Source organism: Erythranthe guttata, chromosome 5 (assembly GCF_056151865.1).
Source record: "Erythranthe guttata isolate IM_541 chromosome 5, IM_541, whole genome shotgun sequence".
In the NCBI taxonomy this organism is placed as follows: domain Eukaryota; kingdom Viridiplantae; phylum Streptophyta; class Magnoliopsida; order Lamiales; family Phrymaceae; genus Erythranthe; species Erythranthe guttata.
In genome coordinates, this window is record NC_142537.1 from 173,575 (window position 1) to 190,694 (window position 17,120).

The window sequence follows — 17,120 nt, forward strand, 5'->3', positions numbered from 1 at the left end:
ATGAGCCAAAAAAACTGCATAATCACTTTCAAAAAGCATTTGCAAACACCACCTAAATTCTGAATTTGATAGGAATTATAGTATATGTGGGAATCCAATTTTCAATTCAAATTAATTTTCAAAATAATTCCAAAAATTATTTTTTTTTTTTCAAAAAAATAAATTACTTATAATAATATTATGTATTTTATATATAAATGAAAGAAACGCTGGACAACCCTAAAAAATTATAATGGTGTTTATGTAATTATTTATTTTTAATATATTTTTCTACTAATTTTTTTACCATAATTTTCAACAATTATTAGTAACCTATTTTTCATCAATATATCTCAAATCTTAAGAGGTAAAGATAGAAATTCGATTTGTTAAATCTTAATCTATATATTTGGATTATAAATCTTAATATGCAATGTTTATGAAAACTAATGTTATATATAACATGAATAATACTACAGCATCGCACGGGGAAAAAATGCTAGTTTATACAAAAACAACAAAATTAAATTTCAATTTGGCCTATTTCTATCCGGAAAAAAATCAATTTTGGGGCCTATTTCTATCCGGAAAAAATTCAATTTTGAGACAATTTTTTTTATTCTAAATTTCGACTTTGATTAATTTAAATACAGTTAAACATCTATAAATTAATATAGTCGGGACTAGCAAAATTCTATTAACTTAACGAAATATTAAATTGTCTAACTAATACTTTAATAAGTTTTCACCGATCCGGAATCGAAATAAATTATTATTTAAGCGAAGTTATTCATTTATCGAAGCTCTACTGTAAAACAATAATAAACTCCAAAAAACTAAAACTATTTAAATAAAGGCCCAAATACATCATCAATTAGTCAATTTCAGCCCAACAGTTTGATGAACAAATCCTAATGGGCCTAGGCCTTATCGTGCCGGATTAGCCCACGTGACAAAAAACATATTGATTGAAAATCAAAATACTGAAGACACAGACACTAGTATATTTAATATTTTCATTACAAATGCAAAACAACAAACAAGATAATTAAATTACACATATAACATATTAGCTAGTGTTCCCCAAGAACTGAAATCAAAGAATGTCTTAATTTCTTGCTTTAATTAATTGCACTACACCTTGTCAAGATTTTCAGACACAGTTTTCATCCTCGGCCGAATCTCAGGGTCAACCTCAGTACACGCAAGTGCAACATGAAACACGGCAAGAACCTCCTTCTTTGCATGCACCTCCTGCAGTAAAATGGGGTCCACCATATCCGACAACGCCCTCTCCTCCTCGAACCCCTTCCTCACCCACCTCACAAGATCCTGAACCACCTCACCGGAAAAACTCGAGCTCGCCGGAGAAGAACCTTCCGGCGACTTCCCCGTCAGCATCTCAAGCAACACAACCCCGAACGAGTACACATCCCATTTCTGCGTCGGGCGGGCCCCGGCCGCTCGAGCCTCCGGGGCTCTATAGCCATTAACTTTCTTCTCCGGCTGGTGTGGCGGCGGGTTGAGGTAGGGGAGGGCGCCGCCGATGAAGCCTCCGCCGCCGGAGGAGGATGAAGGGTTGTTGCCGGTGATGGTGATCAGACGGTTGAGGCCGAAGTCGGAGATGAACGGCTGAGATTCGTTGTCGAGGAGGATATTTGAGGGTTTCAAGTCGCCGTGGACGAATTTTCTAGGGCTGCACTCGTGGAGGTAGGCTAGGCCGCGGGCGGTCCCCTTTGCGATTTTGAGTCTTGTTGACCATGACAAGGTGGTGGTGGTGGTGGATGGTTGACTTGTCTTTCCTGTGGGAGAAGTGAACGTAAAAACTGTGATGATTTTTTTATTGCAGGGTTTAGAACACCTAACTTATCATACAATCTGAGATACTGAATTGCTTAAAAACTCCTCGTGTTATAAATATTAGCAAGAAAACCCCGTGTGATGCATTTTGTTTAGCACGCATGACGCAACCCTCTAAATGGTGCGCTTTTAGGGTGGCGGTTTGCTAATAAAATCGAATCATGGGGGGGTTTGCTATTATTTATAACACGAGGAGTTTTTTGACCATTAGAGTAAACACATGGGGTGCTAAATGCTAAATAAACCCAATATTAGAACATCATCAAAGAATTTGAATATCGAACAACTTTATATCTAATTGAAACCACGCTTACGCATACTTTAGCCGAAAAACATACATTTTACTCAAAGTCGTGTTTTTGTTTTTGGGATAACGGAAAAGAAAGTCATGGTACACTAGATTCATTGGGTAAGGTAGTGTTCTAATGCATATCAAAAGCTAATTTATCACTTGCCAACAAAACAACATTAACATGAAGTCACAATCAAGATTCTACACAATGAAAAAACGTAGAAAAAGAGGAAACATTTTCGAACATACCTCGAAGAGCAGAAGCCAAGTTACCGTTGGAAATGAAATCACTAATAAGAAGCTTCTCATCGGGCGCCCAATAATAAGCCCTCAACTTCACAACATTCGGATGCTTTATCCTCCCAATCGCCTGAACTTCCGCCACAAACTCCTTATACCTTTGTTCACCGCCTTCCCCCAACCGCCTCACCGCCACCGGAACACCATTTCCTAAGACAACCTTGTACACTATCCCTAATCCACTCTTCCCTAACACATAAGCCGAAGCTCTCAACAATTCATCCAACTCAAAATTAAACCCTTTATCTATCGCCACTAAATCCCCCTCTCCACCACTCATCACCCCACTCCCGCCCCCACCAATACCCCCACCACCGCCCCCTTTTTCCGAGTCAACTTCCGAGTCATTACTCGGAAATCCACTCATACAAGGGAAAGAACAAAAACCCGTTTTTTCGTTACCTCCAAGCTTGCCTTTTCCGGTACAACTACACCCTTGAGAATCTTTTCTCTTCCAATAAATATAAATTATAACTAATCCTATAAGTGCCACTCCTACTGCATCAGCTACTGATATAAGTATAATTAACCCCGGCTTTAATCCCTTCCGCTCGCTAATACCCTGCGAACTACTCTCAACAACACCGGGACCCACGTTCGAGTTGTTCTTACAAGACTTTTGTAATGGAAACCCGCATAAATTAGGGTTATTCAAGAATGCTGTGGGGCCCTGATTGGAGAAAGACCCTGTTTGAGGAACCTCGCCGATTAAATCGTTGTTCCGAAGATCGAAGCTCACCGTGAGTGGCAATTCCCCTAATGTGTTGGGTATTTTTCCGGTGAAATGGTTGAAGGATAAATTTAGGGTTCCTGATAATGACTTCAATTCCCCCATGTCATTTGGTATCGAGCCGTTGAAATTGTTTGCGGATAAATCGAGCTGCTCTAAATTAGCTAGCTCAGGGAAAATCCCATCTGGAATTTCGCCGGAAAAATCGTTTCTTGAGAGGATTAGCCGCTGTAACTGTCTGCAGTTACTGAGAAATTTGGGGAGTGGGCCGGACAGAGAATTGCTTGAGAGATCGAGGTTTTGTAAGCGGGGGAGGGTGCATAAGGAGGGGGGTAGAGAACCGGAGAGATTGTTACCGTAGAGGAAAATGCTGTGTAATGAGGAAGCGTTGAATAGCTGATCGGGAATTGAGCCGTAGAAACTGTTGCCGTGGAAGTTCAGGCGGCGGAGGTAAATTAGGTTGCCGAGCTCCGAGGGGATGTAGCCGTGGAGATTTTTGGCGGCGACGGATATACCGACGACGCGTGGATCGTCGGAGCCGGAGATGTTCATACACGAAATTCCGGACCAGCGGCACGGCGTAGCGTCGTCCTCGTTCCAGTCGGAGAGGGCGGCGGCGGTGGCGGCGTCCACGGCGGATTTTAAGGAGAGGAGAGAGAGGCCGTCGGGGTTTAACGAAACCCCAGAATTAATTTGAAGGCAAAGATTCAGCAAAAGTAAAGCGGCGGGCAAAAAAGACAGCTTTTGGCACAACATTGTACACACACTAAACAAACACCTTTTTCTAAAGCATTAAAAAAACAAAATTAAAAAAGAAATCTTGACACAAAATTAGCAACAGAAAAAGACTTGAAGAAGAAGAAGAAGCCGCTTTCTGATAAAAAAAGGACGGACCCTTTTCTCTTTCGTTGTCCGAGTTCAAGAATGTGATAACTCAGAGCGAATCTTTCAGCCAAAAAACAAAAGGAAAGAAAGAAAGAAAATAAAGAATCACTTTTTAACAAGCTATAGACTGTGTGAAGAAAAGCTGAGATCGAAATGGGGATGGAGGTGGGAAGTTGGGAATTTATGAGAAAAAGACTGGAGTTGGAGAAGGGTTCCTATTACTTACTATATGGGCCCACCCTCATATATATAAGAGAGAGAGAGAGAGAGAGAGAGAGAGAGATTGTGTTCAGGAGTAGAAGAAAAGCAAGATGGCTTTTCTAGTGTTAAGCATTTACGTCTGTGTTAATGATGTTTAGCAGGCTTTTGCTTCTCTTCTTTCTTCTGTCTTCTTCACTTGTTTTCTTCTTTTATATGTATATATATATATATATTATTTGTTTATTTTTTTGTTTATATAAAAAAAAATCAAGCTACTCGAACTTAATTTGTATCCATCTTAATTAAAGGCGACCGAGGTCAACTAAATTGCTTATGACAATTAAGTGTACAATTGAGATATCACAATTAAGTTGTTATAAATGGTGATACAAACCATTTTTGTTTTTAAAAAAAAGACTAAGATGGAGATATTATTCGTCTTAAATTATAGAACTTTGAATATTCGGCCCATTTATTATTTCGAAATAGGATGCTCTCTTATTCATTGTCACATTGAATAATTATGTCCAAATGAAGAAAAATGGAAAAAAATTCAATAATAATGAGGATTGAAATGAATATGAGAAGAAGCAATATATATAGCATGGTGGTCCATATATATGTACATACAAATATATATGTGTGTGTGTGTGTGTATATGTAAGACTTAAGAGTAAATAGGCGGTAATAAGTGAGGGTATGATGGGTTGTCCTTTCTATTGGGGCGACCTCTGTAGTCTGGTCATATTCTTGCTGCTATGTATGTGTCTTTTCTTGATAAGGGGCCATCATATGTTTTTATTGAATTTCCTTTAATGCAAAGGAGTCTATATTTTTCTTGTAACAATATTACAGATGTAAATAATAATCAATTAGTGTGTGTTACTACAATTATAACACAGTATAATATAGACATCATGTATAGATTAATACGCAATGATCATTTACTAGACAGAAACAGAGTAGTATTTGTTTATACACTTTGTTGTTTCTCACCGCAGTTTTGACTTTCACTGCCCATAATAATAATAATAATTAATACAATGATTAACTTTAATTGTTTTTTTAGTGGAATAACAATGATTAAATAATACGTCTAATTCTCAATCATGAAAACATGCTTAGAAGCTAACAAAAGTATGTGTGTGTGTATTATTCTGTGAGGGCAGGGGGTGAGAGCAGTTTATGTTGGGAAATGGGAATACCAATACAAATAATAATTGATTAATTCGATGGATAGAATGCCAATACCAATACATCTACACTATTTCTAGCATTATAGTATATCCCAATCTTGTAGTAGTAACATTTTATTTGAAATAACATCACTTTCTAAATGAATAGGGGTAAAATCGTACATAACAACTATATATATATTTTTTTTGAAATCTAGGGATCAATTTGAATTCCGAAAGCTTCATAAATATATTGAAATTCCAGAATCCGTACAGCTTTTTAAAAAAATTCAAAAAGATGAAGAACACGAATTTGATAAACACCAATAACACGAGATCACATTTAATAGAATCATATGTTTATGAATTTGATACAGATCAATAATACATTCATAATATAAATGATGATGATGATAGTCTTGTGGATATATAAAAAAAGAATTGGAAAAAGTGGAAGCAAGAAACAAATCTCTAACTTGGTAGCAAAGATAAATTTTCTCAATTGTTTCTAAAAATTCAATTACATATATAAGTACAAGGGTGGGTCCCAACATCCCTTTTGTATCTTTCACAAACTGAATTAGCTAACAAGCAAAGGCTTCCTCTCTACTCCCACTATTTTACTCTCATCATTATTAATTAATATTATTATTAAGGCAATCTATCTTTCATCATCTTCTCATAAGAAAATGAATGAAAACAAACACAAAATTATATCACATGCTAGTTATTTCCTATTTGACCACTTCCACCAAACTTACAATTACATTTCCAAGACCCACCCCCACCCAAAAACTCTCTCACACACAGACACACAGTAGAAAGACAAAGGTGAAACATGTAGGTAAAAAATTGCCACAACTTTATGTAAGAGATTTGACACAGATTACATAACAATGATAGTATAGAGCATGGAATATCTCATTGATGAAGATAAAGCCACTAGAAAACAACTAACACACATATGCATATGTATGCAAGTGAGGTGGGAAGAGATAACAATCAAGATTCTTTACCTCAAAAACAACTAGCACGTCTTTCCAGCTAAAAGCTGTCAACTAATAAACCTGTAGTAATTGGCTGGGGCTTCGACGCTATGAATCTTGTCCAACACAATTAGTTTGTAGTAGCGTACGCATAGGAATAATCGAGATACAACAATAGTTTTGTTGGGGGCACACATGATAAGAGCAAGTTGTTTAATTCAAAAATAAAATGTTACAAAAGCAAAACCAGTTTAGGTTTATCTTGTAGATTATATTGTCTTACACACTAATCAGAAGCAAATGATAGGAAAAGTTCTAAATTGTAACTCAATCACGCAATAGCTACCTCAGTCATCTCCTGTTCCACAACTGCAGTTTCAACGGGGTAGTACTTGTAGTGGAGTTCTCCAACATCGTCACCAGATAGCTTTTCCCATCCATTTGGTCCAACGTGGTATACTGCAATACAAGACCAAGGTCATCACAAACAAAGATAACATCATAAATAAGGGGTGGTTTGGGGTGGGGGTGGGGGGTTGGTAAGGGGATTTAGTGTGTTACCGCTGGCAACACCACCACTGGCTCCATCACGGAATGTAGCATGATAGATTGCTCGTCTAGCCAGCTCAGCAGCTTCCTCAACAGACAGATCAAAACGATATCTAGAAATTTCAAAAGTATAAGAAGCACAATCAGAATAGACCATAAAATCAAGATTGTGTTATGAATTATGATCATTGACAGCCGACAGATGTACCCAATAGTAACGGAAAAAGCAGGCGTATGGCATTATAAATCAAACTAAATGGTAATCGTTTATAAGTTAAATGAACTTTATGTACCGTGAGTTAGAAAATAGGCAAGGAATTATTTTAAATATAAATTTGCAGATATATGTTATATTGGCACTTTTGCTTAACCTCGGGCATAGCAAAAAATGACAAAAAGGAATGTATATATGAAGAGGGGAAAAGATAGTATGACATGAAGAACGCACCCGCTGTCCAAAACACCATAAGCATATGGTGAACCAGATCCAACAGAAAATCTAGTGCCCTTAAGCCGTCCACCTTCACTGTCCACATAATAGAGGCCAGGACCCTATACCAAGAAGCAAAAGTATTACAAAAATTCTTAAAAGAGCCAACAGAAAGATAAAATTGCATCTTATACCTGTTCATCCCAGCCAGCTATCATAGTTCCAACAGACAAGCCCATTCCTCGGTAAGAATACAAAATATTCGCCAACATCTTTGAGGCTCCGGCAATAGAAATTCTTCTCTTGTTCGCCAATTCATGTAAACGGCACTGAAATAGGGATGAAAGTACCCCATTGTGATCTTTCATTTCGATATACTATAGAAGAACAAGAGTTTTGTACTACAAAGATGGAAGTTCAAAAGGAATTATACACATGATCTATTTCTATGTGGTAGTGAGTGCACGTATAAATTTCAAGGGGTCAAGCAGGAGTACATAATTCTTCTTCCAAATGCTCGAAAATTGTTAATCTTTTGCATAATTGTTAATCTTTTCCATACCTGCCTCTTCCCTTTGTGTTCTTTTTGTACATTAGTAGACAAACAACTACTGTTTTCGTTTATATTTTAAACTTGAAGGGATGGCATTTCTGCCTTGAGAAATCTAAATTTCGAGTCGTTAGCATTCAATGCTAGCTCAAGTACAACAATCAATTAAGAAAATGCGCTTTGATGCATCAAATGTACATCTATACTACATGGTGTTTTTTTTTCCAACACAAATCTAGTAAACAGTGAAACTTATGGAAATTCTAGATTATGCATAAAACGTGAAAGCAAACACCTACCGTAAACAACACAGTTCATGCAGCTTCTCGTTGAAAGACAATAGTAGAAAGAACTACATACTGTATAAAGATTAGATGCCATAATCCAATTATAGTACCTTAATGCCTAGATTTCTGTGCCAGAACTGGCAGTCAGCAGCTCCTCCAGCCATTGTACCAAGCATGTATGGGTTGATTTCAATAATTTTCTTGACAGATTGAGATGCTGCACATTGATATGATTAATTTGTCATGCGAAATTTACATGAAAGGAAGAAACAAGATAATGTTATAGAATGCAGTATTTCATAACAAGATATCATAATATAAAGCAATTGAACTTGCACTTTGGTTACCTGATTATGTGAAAAGTAAAAAAAAAATCACGGATCAGCACTACCAAGAATAGATACTTGAAATTTCATGATAACAACACTACAAAAAATTTAGATTTACTTCATATGACTATTGCATCCATTCATGGACACTATAAACTAGTCGACATGAACTTTGAATTAATCATCAATCATATTTGTACAAAGTTTCATCAATGTCTTCAAAATTTAGAACACTCAACCCGATACAAACAATAACATAAAAAAGAATATAGAATAGCTTAGTGATTGTAGCAGCCATACTAAAGCAGATACACAAGCATTTCTATAGATGAAGCCGACACAAATTTGAAAGACTGCAAAAAGTATATCTTAATAAAAAAAAAATGCATAGACAGAAATCAATAAAGGAACCTTTGATCTACGAATAAGGCCACACATGTCATTACATGAAGACCTACTTGACAACCTGGTTAGAAGTAGACGTCTAGCTTCTAACAGTTTATATAACAAAAATTTACTCAAGAGTCTGCACGAGTTGTTGTTTCACTAGTCAATAACGCAAGCTAACTATGAGCTGAGGAAAAGGATAATCTTATAAACTGTAAAGCTTATTGTTGATCAAATACCATACAGATATCATGAGCATTACCCAATCAGAAACCAAACAGTAAGTTAAGAATGTATAAAGACTCACATATATATCCACCCATGCTCGCACGAGAATCAGCAGCCACCATGACACCTCCTTTGAATATAAAAGCCAGAGTTGTAGTTCCCCTTGCAGGCTTCACCATCTGAATTGACGCTTTTTGAAACCCATCGAACTAAAGCAAAAAAGAAAGAAAAACATAGAAACTCAGTCACTGAAGGCTCGTAGTATATGATACTAACAAAAATACCTTAATAAAATAAAGTCAAGCTCACATCAACGGTGGTGGGAAGAGCAAAAGATGGTGCAGCCAAAATTTCATTATCCAAGTCATCTGTGTTTCGCTTCATTGGTGCCGAGGGATCAAGCCCACTAAGATCAATCTTCATCATTATTACCTTTACAAAGAGTGAATAATCAACAAACCTGCATACAATAATTAGTTCTTAGCTTCAGTAATATTAATACGATTTCAAAAATGTTGCTCAAATAGAGACCAATCAGAAACCCTAATTAACAATTCGAAAATCTACAGCTGCTAAAACGGCACTTCAAAATACAAAATACCCACAAAAAAAAATTAACAGCTCAAGGTTTCATCACATCTAACTGAAAGGTATGCACACTACAGTTGCGCTTGTCAATTTGATACGAGTTCTCCGTAACTCGTTGATCCAGAAAAAAATTAAAATACAAAAAATATACTGAAAATACGTTACTCGATCCATAGTTTACAGGAATAAAGAAAAAATGTCCATTCCGAGGTATAAAATCAACAGCGTGAGTTGTCTGGTTTACCTGATTTCTGCAGAGTATCGGAAGAACAATGGCGAATGGAGAAAAAATTAATCGGAGACTGAAATTGCGATTACTAATAAGAAAAGAAGAATAAAACGTTTTCTTGCGCTGCAATAAAACTTTTGAGGCCCATGATTATTTTCCGAGTTTCGCGGCCCAATTTCATACCCACCCATCCTCGGCCCAAATGAAATCGTCTATCGTTAAACTCCCTCCAGTCCCGTACAGTTCCACCTAAAATCGAGTTTTCAGCAACCAATCAAAACCTCAATTTTAGGAACCGTTCACTCGTTATAAACTCAGTACCGAGTGACCGAGTCGTCTTCTCCACAACACAACCATTACATATCATCACTGAATCGAATTCGATTCTGTAATGATGATGACAATGATTGAATCCTCCACTTTACAGCCTGACATTATTATGCTCCACAGTCCACGACGTCGTATCACCACTCATTCCGTAGAAAGAATCATCATCATCAACATCATCATGCACAGGTAAAAGAATAATCGTCGTACAATTTTAATTCGGAAAAAAATAAATCAGAATGGCAGAATTAATTACCTGATATGCCATTCCGCTGCTTAAAATCACCGTTATCCATGTCGAGGTCCGACCTCTCGCTCGGTAACGATCTCCGGACTGTTAGTATGTTTTCGATTTTTTTTTCTAGGTCACTCGGATTTTTTGTGTTTTATGGAATCAATTTTCGTAGCATTTAAAAACTGGTAGCGTAATCCGATTGCTTGTTTGAAGCTTGCATCATTTGGCGACGTTTAGTTTATTCTTATCGTCGGATTCACACTTTGTTTGGCGTGTGTTTGTTGATTTAGCATTTGAAGGTCTGTTTTAACTGTTTGCTCCTTCGTTTTGGGATATAATTCTTTGAACAGATGGATTTGGGTTCGGGTATGTGAATATGATACGTCGTCGTTTTGTGCAAATGCTGTTTCATGATCAAAGTCGTGTTTTTTGGTTTATTCATTCAAAATTTCAAATTACATTGAACAAGGTGTATGTACTATGTATGTATATTCTGTTTATTTTCTTGAATATATATTTGAATCATATTAATCCACTATCTTTTAGCCCCGATTTGGATTTTATAGCCTACTTCTCGGGGTTGTTGATGAAGCAATTAATATATTAATATTTGAATCGATGCAGGAATACCAGGCGATGGCAGGTGTTTGTTCCGGTCAGTGGTTCACGGAGCCTGTCTGAGAGCAGGAAAGCCGTCTCCAAGTGAAATCCACGAAAAGGAACTCGCTGACGAGCTTAGAGCAACAGTAAAAAATCTCTTCCTTTTTTCTTAGAATTCAGATTTTTATTTTCAATTTACTTAAAGAAATGGGATACAATTTGATTATGCAGGTTGTAGATGAATTTATCAAGAGGCGAGCTGATAGCGAATGGTATGACTAGTAGAGAGGATCTCTGATTAATTTGACGAGTTCGCAGTAGTTAGTTTTTTTGTAGTTTACCTTGAGTAAATTTCTACTTAATTCCATTACGTTTATTATAATCAATCAGGTTTAATTTAACTGTAATTTTGTCTCTTTTCAGGTTTGTTGAAGGTGATTTTGATACTTACGTTGCACAGATGAGACAGCCGCATGTATGGGGAGGGGAACCCGAGCTCCTAATGTCATCACATGTTCTCCAGTAGGTGCTTTCCGTCGTCGATTTTTCTGCTTTTTCTGAATTAAGTTTCTTTATATTGATGAATAATTGTCGAAAAAAAATTAAAAATAATTGCAGGGTTCCAATAACGGTTCACATGTGGGATAAGAAGAAGAATTGCCTAAAAGTTATAGCTGAATATGGTCAGGAATATGGAAAGGAGAACCCCATTCGTGTTTTATACCATGGCTATGGGCACTACGATGCATTACAGATCCCGTCTGATGGTCTGCAATCAAAGCTGTAAGTTTCTCGTTTCTCTGGTTTTTCTTCGTGGCAAAAATTGCATTCTTGGATTGTGTAAGAAAAAAACATGTATGCATGCGTCATGCGTATTATGCACATCGAAACTTGTTTGAAAAGACAAAAAGAGCTGCTGCTCCTATGTTTATGTTTTTTGATTTTGCAGGAATAGGAGATGGTGAAAATTATAACCGACAAAGTTCCAAACAAGAAATGGAAGAACGGGAGAAGCTCAAAGCAAAAATTAATCCATGATTGCTAGTTTGTAAATTAAATTCTACAACATTTCTTGGTCCGCAATTCCTCAGAAAATTAATCTAAATAATATAATTCGATAGTTATATTTATGGCAAATCGTTTACTTGGTATACTGAATAACATTATTACACGACGGCAAAGAAAATTTGTTCAAAAATGAACTACAACAATGGATTCCTCAAACAGACACAGTTGGCTGTACAGGTATTACTCAATACAGACACAAAGAAGAAGAAAAAAGAAAACATTGTTCAATAAATGAACTACAATCAATCACAGACAGTTGGCTATACATACACAACTCATATATATAAAAAAAACACGTGTGGTGTTGCTATTCGTCATCTTTCCATATCTCACGAAGCAACTGATACCTGATAATATTTCTACCACCCTTTTCTTTCGGCATGAGGCTGAGTTTCGCTAAAGCAGAACCCTTGAAGAAGCTACTTGAAGTGAAGGGTGAGTCCAGCTCATCAAGTTCGTCGTCGCTAATATACGATTTTTTTAGCGACGATAATCTGCTGCTCTGTATCACTTGGCTTCCGACTTCTCCCACACAAGTCAGTAAAGCTGCTGAAGGAGGTGAATATTTTGTCGGGCTTGCATTGCATGGAAATGTAGTCAGCATATCATCCGAAGACTCCTAAATCAAGAAAGTGTAGCTAAATTAGGAGAAACTTGTATATTTATATTGCATTTTGATTATTTTTTTTTAGCTAATTGAAGAAGTACCAACCTCGTTATCGAGAGCATCGATAATGTTTTCTGGAACGGGATCTGGACAGAATTCGTCTGGCGCGTAACTGTTTAGAACCCTTTTGACTATTGTGGGCCCAAACATTGGACAAATCTTCAGACAAGTAAAAAAAAAATGGACCATGAGCATGACTATACAAAATAAAATAAAAATCGAAAAAAATTGATTTAGCGGTGACTCACTTCTTTTCTGATAGAAGTATCAGCAAGCATTTCAGGTGGGAGCATCATGAGATCACTCAATGCATGAAGGAGACGAAAAGCCTTAAAAGATTTTAGGCTCTTTTCATTTTCGAGATCGATCGAGTCATCATCGAGACCAAAGAGATCGGTAAGCCCTCTAGACCAGTTTCCAATCTACATACAATTCAAAATAAACAAAAATATCTTAAGCCAAAAAAATTTCGTTCCGTCAAAATTCAAGAACTAAACATAGCTTAGAGAAAACAAAACAAAAAAAAAAAATCTTTAATTTTAATATGTTTTTCTGCACTTACACAGTTTTTCAATTCCACACCGGCACCGAAGCTCGATTTGCCAGCTGGAATTGGAAGGACTTTAGAGTCACTAATAGGGTCGGAAAGAGGATCGGTAGGCATTTCTTCGGCAGATTCACGTAAAATAGCGTTGAACATCGCCATGTCCAGCCTATTAACTAATTGCTCCATCACCTGAAAAAAAAAAAACACAGCAAAAAATGTGTGATGATAATATCGGAAATAATAAATCACATAATCGCCTTTTATTTATTTAATTTCTAATTATACCAATCTAACGAGCACGGACAAGCAGCCACACTCATGCCCTCCTGCTCGAACGGGACAAAGCCTCTCACAGGCATCTTTAAACGCTTTCTTCCATAGCTCCATAGAGAAATTCCCCTGCTCGTAATTACCGATACTGTTTCTTCTTCCAATCGTTTTTTTCGTACCTGAATTGAAACTTACATCGCTACTTTTTGCAAATGTGGGCTGCATATGCGGTGTAAAAGTCTGCATTTAAAAAAGAAAATTACTATAAACAAGAAGAAAAAAAAGAAAAAGAAAGAAAAGAAAATAGAGAACAGAGAAATAAACCTGCCACCATAAAGACTCAACAATTCGAGAAAACAGCCAAGATTCAACTTTTTCCAGTGCAATAATAAACGTCGAGACATCCTCCATGTCATCAGTTTCATCGATAGATTTAGATTTTTGTTCTTCCAAGTCATGTGGAATTTTTCCAGGCAATTCCGCAGCAGTTTTGCTAACAACGGCCCTCAACATTATCGAATTCGATAGCCAGAATGTCAACCTGTAAACGAAGAACCATTTAACTACATATATAAAAAAAAAAATACAAAGTCTTTTTCAGACAGTATCAAATTATACACAAACGTAGTTACTTACCTAGGAACATCATGTCCACATGATTTGGAAACTAAAACTAAACCCGAAACTGCAGCTCTGGCTGCACTTGCCCGTTTACCTTGGGACCCTTCTTTACAAGCATTGGAATAAAATCTCGAAAGTCGTCTAGCTGGCGCATGTACCTTATTACCCGAACTTGCGTGTTCCGCAACTACGGAATATAATCCAATCTCACTAGCTGCTGCTTCCCTCAGTTCTTCCTCGAGCATCTCAATTCTTGATTTGGATTCATTCCTACATTCCTGGATAGATTCTTTTCTTTCAGTTACCCCACCAAATTCACCCTCGTTTCGACAGCTGTCAGATGTATCCGAATCAAGCGCTTTTTCATCTGCGTAGATATCAGCCCGGGGTTCTTCAATAGCATCTTCCGATAATTTCTCGATTAATTCCATTTTCTCCTCAACATTCACCAAACCACCACGTGGATAGTTTATTTCGACATCTTCTAGTTTCAACTCCTTTTCTCGAGAATCGTCTAAGTGCAAAAAGGTGGCAGAATTAGAGTTATCGGAAACTTTTGTGTCATTATTATCCGTCGATACGGATTCAGGTGCTGAAAATCTCTCTACAGAACTCCCTTCTACAGAAACACTAGCCTTCACAAAACTCGATACAGGGGGTTTCGGCACTCCGTTTATATGCACACGGCTTATGGACGAGTACGAAGGTCTAATAACGGGGGTGTCGGCTTTCTTCTCAACAGATGTCGTGCTTCTCTCATAAAACTTCGAGAATCGACCGCTGTCATTTTCTTGATTCCCGGTTTCTCCTCTGCTCTGCTCGAGGTCAAATCCGGAATTTGCATTTCCATTCTGCATTTAGCCCAAAATTATTACCAAGTACAAATACTGACAATAATACAAATAACATAACGAAAGCGAAACTTTGCCTACCTTCTCACTTTGAGAAGGTGAAAACGTAGCAGCTTCAAAAGTAGACGAACCAGCAGTTCTTGATGAATGCGAAGAAGCATCGTCGTCGGTAAAAGAAGCAATTTCATCATCATCATCATTAACATTATCCAAAGATGGATCCTTCGATAAACCCACATTAGGCGATGAGCTGGCACTTTCATTTTCAACCGGCTCCAAACGAATCACTAAAACCGGCTGCACTGATTTATTCGAACTCTTTTTAAGATTTATCGAAACATTAGTGCTCAACGCATGCTCTATTACACCATAATCCGCAAGATTCAGTACAGCCGTCCCCAAGAGTTGACCTTTAGACTTGTCCTTACGCGGAGCAAACAAACTGAACTCTAAATAATTCTTCTGAAATTTATCGTGGGCCTTTTTTTCTTGGTGGAGAATTACGGGAAGTTTGAAAGACTCGTTGAATACGATCTTGGAATCTTGGGCGGTGGAATAGAAGGATCCGGAATACTGATTACCGTTTTCCCATTGGAGGAACACCGTTTGGACAGATCGAAGTGATTCTGATGGAGGCCAGGGCATAAGCTCTTGTACATGGATAATGTAAGTTACTTTAACGGCAGATCTTCGTCTGAGCTTCGATCTAATCCCGAGAACCATAGTTTGGGATCTATATTAACCTGTCTCTGGTTAACCACAATCCAAACAAGAAAAGGGGAAAATTCAATTAACTCCATAAAAAAGAATAGCGATTTCGTATTCGATCACTTCCAACCGAACAAGTGAAAGTGCTTTTACCTAGGATTTCCACTAATTTTACTCATTGTTTTTCATTGATCCAATCATAGCTTTAGTTTCCTAAACCTAATCATAAAAAGTAAGTTCACAAGTAAGCTAATCTGTATGAATGCACATGTGGTAATTCATAAAAGAAGGCGAATTGAGTGTTGGAAACACGAAAAACTTTACCAATCAAGCAGAGCAAATACAATCAAAATTCAAGATCAGCAAACAAAATCACATTGTGATGCATAAAAATCCAATCTTTCCCACATACACACACACACACTAAATGGGTAGGAATTGCAAAATAGCAAGATCAATAATAACAACTATAGAAGAAACAACAAGATTGGAATTCAGATGGTAAACAACATTGGGTCATCATCATCATCATCTCATTCAAAGTGGGCCCCACAAGGGAAGAAAAAGGGCAAAAAAGGAGAGATCGAGGGTAAAAAAAGTGAAATACTTTACTTGGATAGAAGAATAATGCAATGATGATGAAGATGATGGAGCAGCAAAAAGCAGAATTGTGGTTGGTTGGATGGATGTTCAGTCTTTATCTTTTAAGGATTCCTTGTTTCTTGGTAGACAAACTTCAAATGAATTCACAAGTAGAGATGCTGTACAGTAGCAGCCTGTATACAACTCCACTGGTTTCAGCTTTTCCTTTTTTGTTCTTACTCAATATGATATGAATGGAGTTGTTGTCTGGTACGCTTCGACAAATCTGAGCTAACTGTTCTCACAACAATAATAATATTATTAAGATATTTAAATTGAGCTTTATTGGATTTTGACTTTTATACAGTTCAATGTCGGCGTTCCTAAATATTTCATAAATATAATTTTTATGTGCTTTTTTTTTTTTTTTTAGCCGGGAATCTTAAATGATCGAGCTTTTAAAATTATGTTCGAGTCGAAATTCAGACGAACTCTAATTTCTTTGGATTTTTCTCTGCTCCGATATGGACCCGGTGAGTGAAGTTGAATTCTTCGTTATGTTACGCGAAAAGCCATAGTATAAACATAATTTCAAGCTGCTAATAAGTTTCAATAATATTCTGCTAAGTTGAATTAAGACCAAGCTTAATGTCAAAGAG

The 17,120-nt window shown here is 37.0% G+C and overlaps 4 protein-coding genes across 10 annotated transcripts; 1 reads left to right on the plus strand and 3 right to left on the minus strand.

Annotated features, from left to right (window-relative positions):
* Positions 1-947: 947 nt before the first annotated feature.
* On the minus strand, positions 948-4,531 carry LOC105952646 (Leucine-rich repeat protein kinase family protein). Its single transcript, XM_012976221.2, has 2 exons — positions 2,381-4,531; positions 948-1,781 (listed from the first exon to the last, which is right to left on the minus strand). Exons 1-2 carry the CDS (start codon positions 3,915-3,917, stop codon positions 1,114-1,116), a joined length of 2,205 nt encoding a protein of 734 aa, XP_012831675.2. The 5' UTR covers positions 3,918-4,531; the 3' UTR covers positions 948-1,113.
* Positions 4,532-6,607: 2,076 nt separating this feature from the next.
* Positions 6,608-10,128, minus strand: LOC105952647 (proteasome subunit beta type-5). 2 transcript variants are annotated; one of them, XM_012976224.2, is made up of 8 exons: positions 10,001-10,128; positions 9,478-9,600; positions 9,248-9,377; positions 8,335-8,441; positions 7,582-7,716; positions 7,406-7,509; positions 6,970-7,070; positions 6,608-6,867 (listed from the first exon to the last, which is right to left on the minus strand). In XM_012976224.2, the coding sequence occupies exons 2-8, from the start codon at positions 9,592-9,594 to the stop codon at positions 6,740-6,742; spliced, it is 822 nt and encodes a 273-aa protein (XP_012831678.2). In that variant the 5' UTR covers positions 9,595-9,600; positions 10,001-10,128; the 3' UTR covers positions 6,608-6,739. The 2 variants fall into 2 exon arrangements, with proteins under 2 accessions (XP_012831678.2, XP_088674470.1); XM_088818344.1 differs by having other exon boundaries at positions 9,478-9,628; positions 10,001-10,050.
* Positions 10,129-10,448: 320 nt separating this feature from the next.
* On the plus strand, positions 10,449-12,284 carry LOC105952649 (OVARIAN TUMOR DOMAIN-containing deubiquitinating enzyme 4). Of its 4 annotated transcripts, none has more exons than XM_012976230.2 (6): positions 10,449-10,631; positions 11,172-11,293; positions 11,379-11,419; positions 11,571-11,669; positions 11,766-11,930; positions 12,097-12,284. In XM_012976230.2, the coding sequence occupies exons 1-6, from the start codon at positions 10,574-10,576 to the stop codon at positions 12,110-12,112; spliced, it is 501 nt and encodes a 166-aa protein (XP_012831684.2). In that variant the 5' UTR covers positions 10,449-10,573; the 3' UTR covers positions 12,113-12,284. The 4 variants fall into 4 exon arrangements, with proteins under 4 accessions (XP_012831684.2, XP_012831683.2, XP_088674471.1 ...); XM_012976229.2 differs by having other exon boundaries at positions 10,511-10,652; XM_012976231.2 differs by lacking the exon at positions 10,449-10,631 and adding an exon at positions 10,828-10,913.
* On the minus strand, positions 12,243-16,875 carry LOC105952648 (uncharacterized). Of its 3 annotated transcripts, XM_088818343.1 has the most exons (10): positions 16,204-16,489; positions 16,033-16,098; positions 15,253-15,920; positions 14,336-15,171; positions 14,024-14,240; positions 13,715-13,939; positions 13,445-13,618; positions 13,131-13,304; positions 12,928-13,041; positions 12,243-12,834 (listed from the first exon to the last, which is right to left on the minus strand). In XM_088818343.1, the coding sequence occupies exons 3-10, from the start codon at positions 15,892-15,894 to the stop codon at positions 12,523-12,525; spliced, it is 2,694 nt and encodes an 897-aa protein (XP_088674469.1). In that variant the 5' UTR covers positions 15,895-15,920; positions 16,033-16,098; positions 16,204-16,489; the 3' UTR covers positions 12,243-12,522. The 3 variants fall into 3 exon arrangements, with proteins under 3 accessions (XP_088674469.1, XP_012831680.2, XP_012831681.2); XM_012976226.2 differs by lacking the exons at positions 16,033-16,098; positions 16,204-16,489 and adding an exon at positions 16,492-16,875; XM_012976227.2 differs by lacking the exon at positions 16,033-16,098 and having other exon boundaries at positions 16,204-16,470.
* Between the last annotated feature and the right edge of the window lie 245 nt (positions 16,876-17,120).

What these genes read in the sequence shown, in the direction of transcription:
- LOC105952646 (XM_012976221.2), bottom strand. Translation starts at nt 3,917, where the DNA reads ATGTTGTGCCAAAAGCTGTCTTTTTTGCCCGCCGCTTTACTTTTGCTG. An exon ending in CTTGGCTTCTGCTCTTCGAG is followed by an intron (nt 1,782 to 2,380) that starts GTATGTTCGAAA and finishes CTTCTCCCACAG; the next exon opens with GAAAGACAAGTCAACCATCC.
- LOC105952647 (XM_012976224.2), bottom strand. Translation starts at nt 9,594, where the DNA reads ATGATGAAGATTGATCTTAGTGGGCTTGATCCCTCGGCACCAATGAAG. An exon ending in TAGCTGGCTGGGATGAACAG is followed by an intron (nt 7,510 to 7,581) that starts GTATAAGATGCA and finishes TTCTTGGTATAG; the next exon opens with GGTCCTGGCCTCTATTATGT. An exon ending in CAGTGGTGGTGTTGCCAGCG is followed by an intron (nt 6,868 to 6,969) that starts GTAACACACTAA and finishes CTTGTATTGCAG; the next exon opens with TATACCACGTTGGACCAAAT.
- LOC105952649 (XM_012976229.2), top strand. Translation starts at nt 10,574, where the DNA reads ATGCCATTCCGCTGCTTAAAATCACCGTTATCCATGTCGAGGTCCGAC. An exon ending in AGGCGAGCTGATAGCGAATG is followed by an intron (nt 11,420 to 11,570) that starts GTATGACTAGTA and finishes GTCTCTTTTCAG; the next exon opens with GTTTGTTGAAGGTGATTTTG. An exon ending in ATGTCATCACATGTTCTCCA is followed by an intron (nt 11,670 to 11,765) that starts GTAGGTGCTTTC and finishes AAATAATTGCAG; the next exon opens with GGTTCCAATAACGGTTCACA.
- LOC105952648 (XM_012976226.2), bottom strand. Translation starts at nt 15,894, where the DNA reads ATGGTTCTCGGGATTAGATCGAAGCTCAGACGAAGATCTGCCGTTAAA. An exon ending in ATACTTCTATCAGAAAAGAA is followed by an intron (nt 13,042 to 13,130) that starts GTGAGTCACCGC and finishes ACTTGTCTGAAG; the next exon opens with ATTTGTCCAATGTTTGGGCC. An exon ending in TCGATGCTCTCGATAACGAG is followed by an intron (nt 12,835 to 12,927) that starts GTTGGTACTTCT and finishes TTCTTGATTTAG; the next exon opens with GAGTCTTCGGATGATATGCT.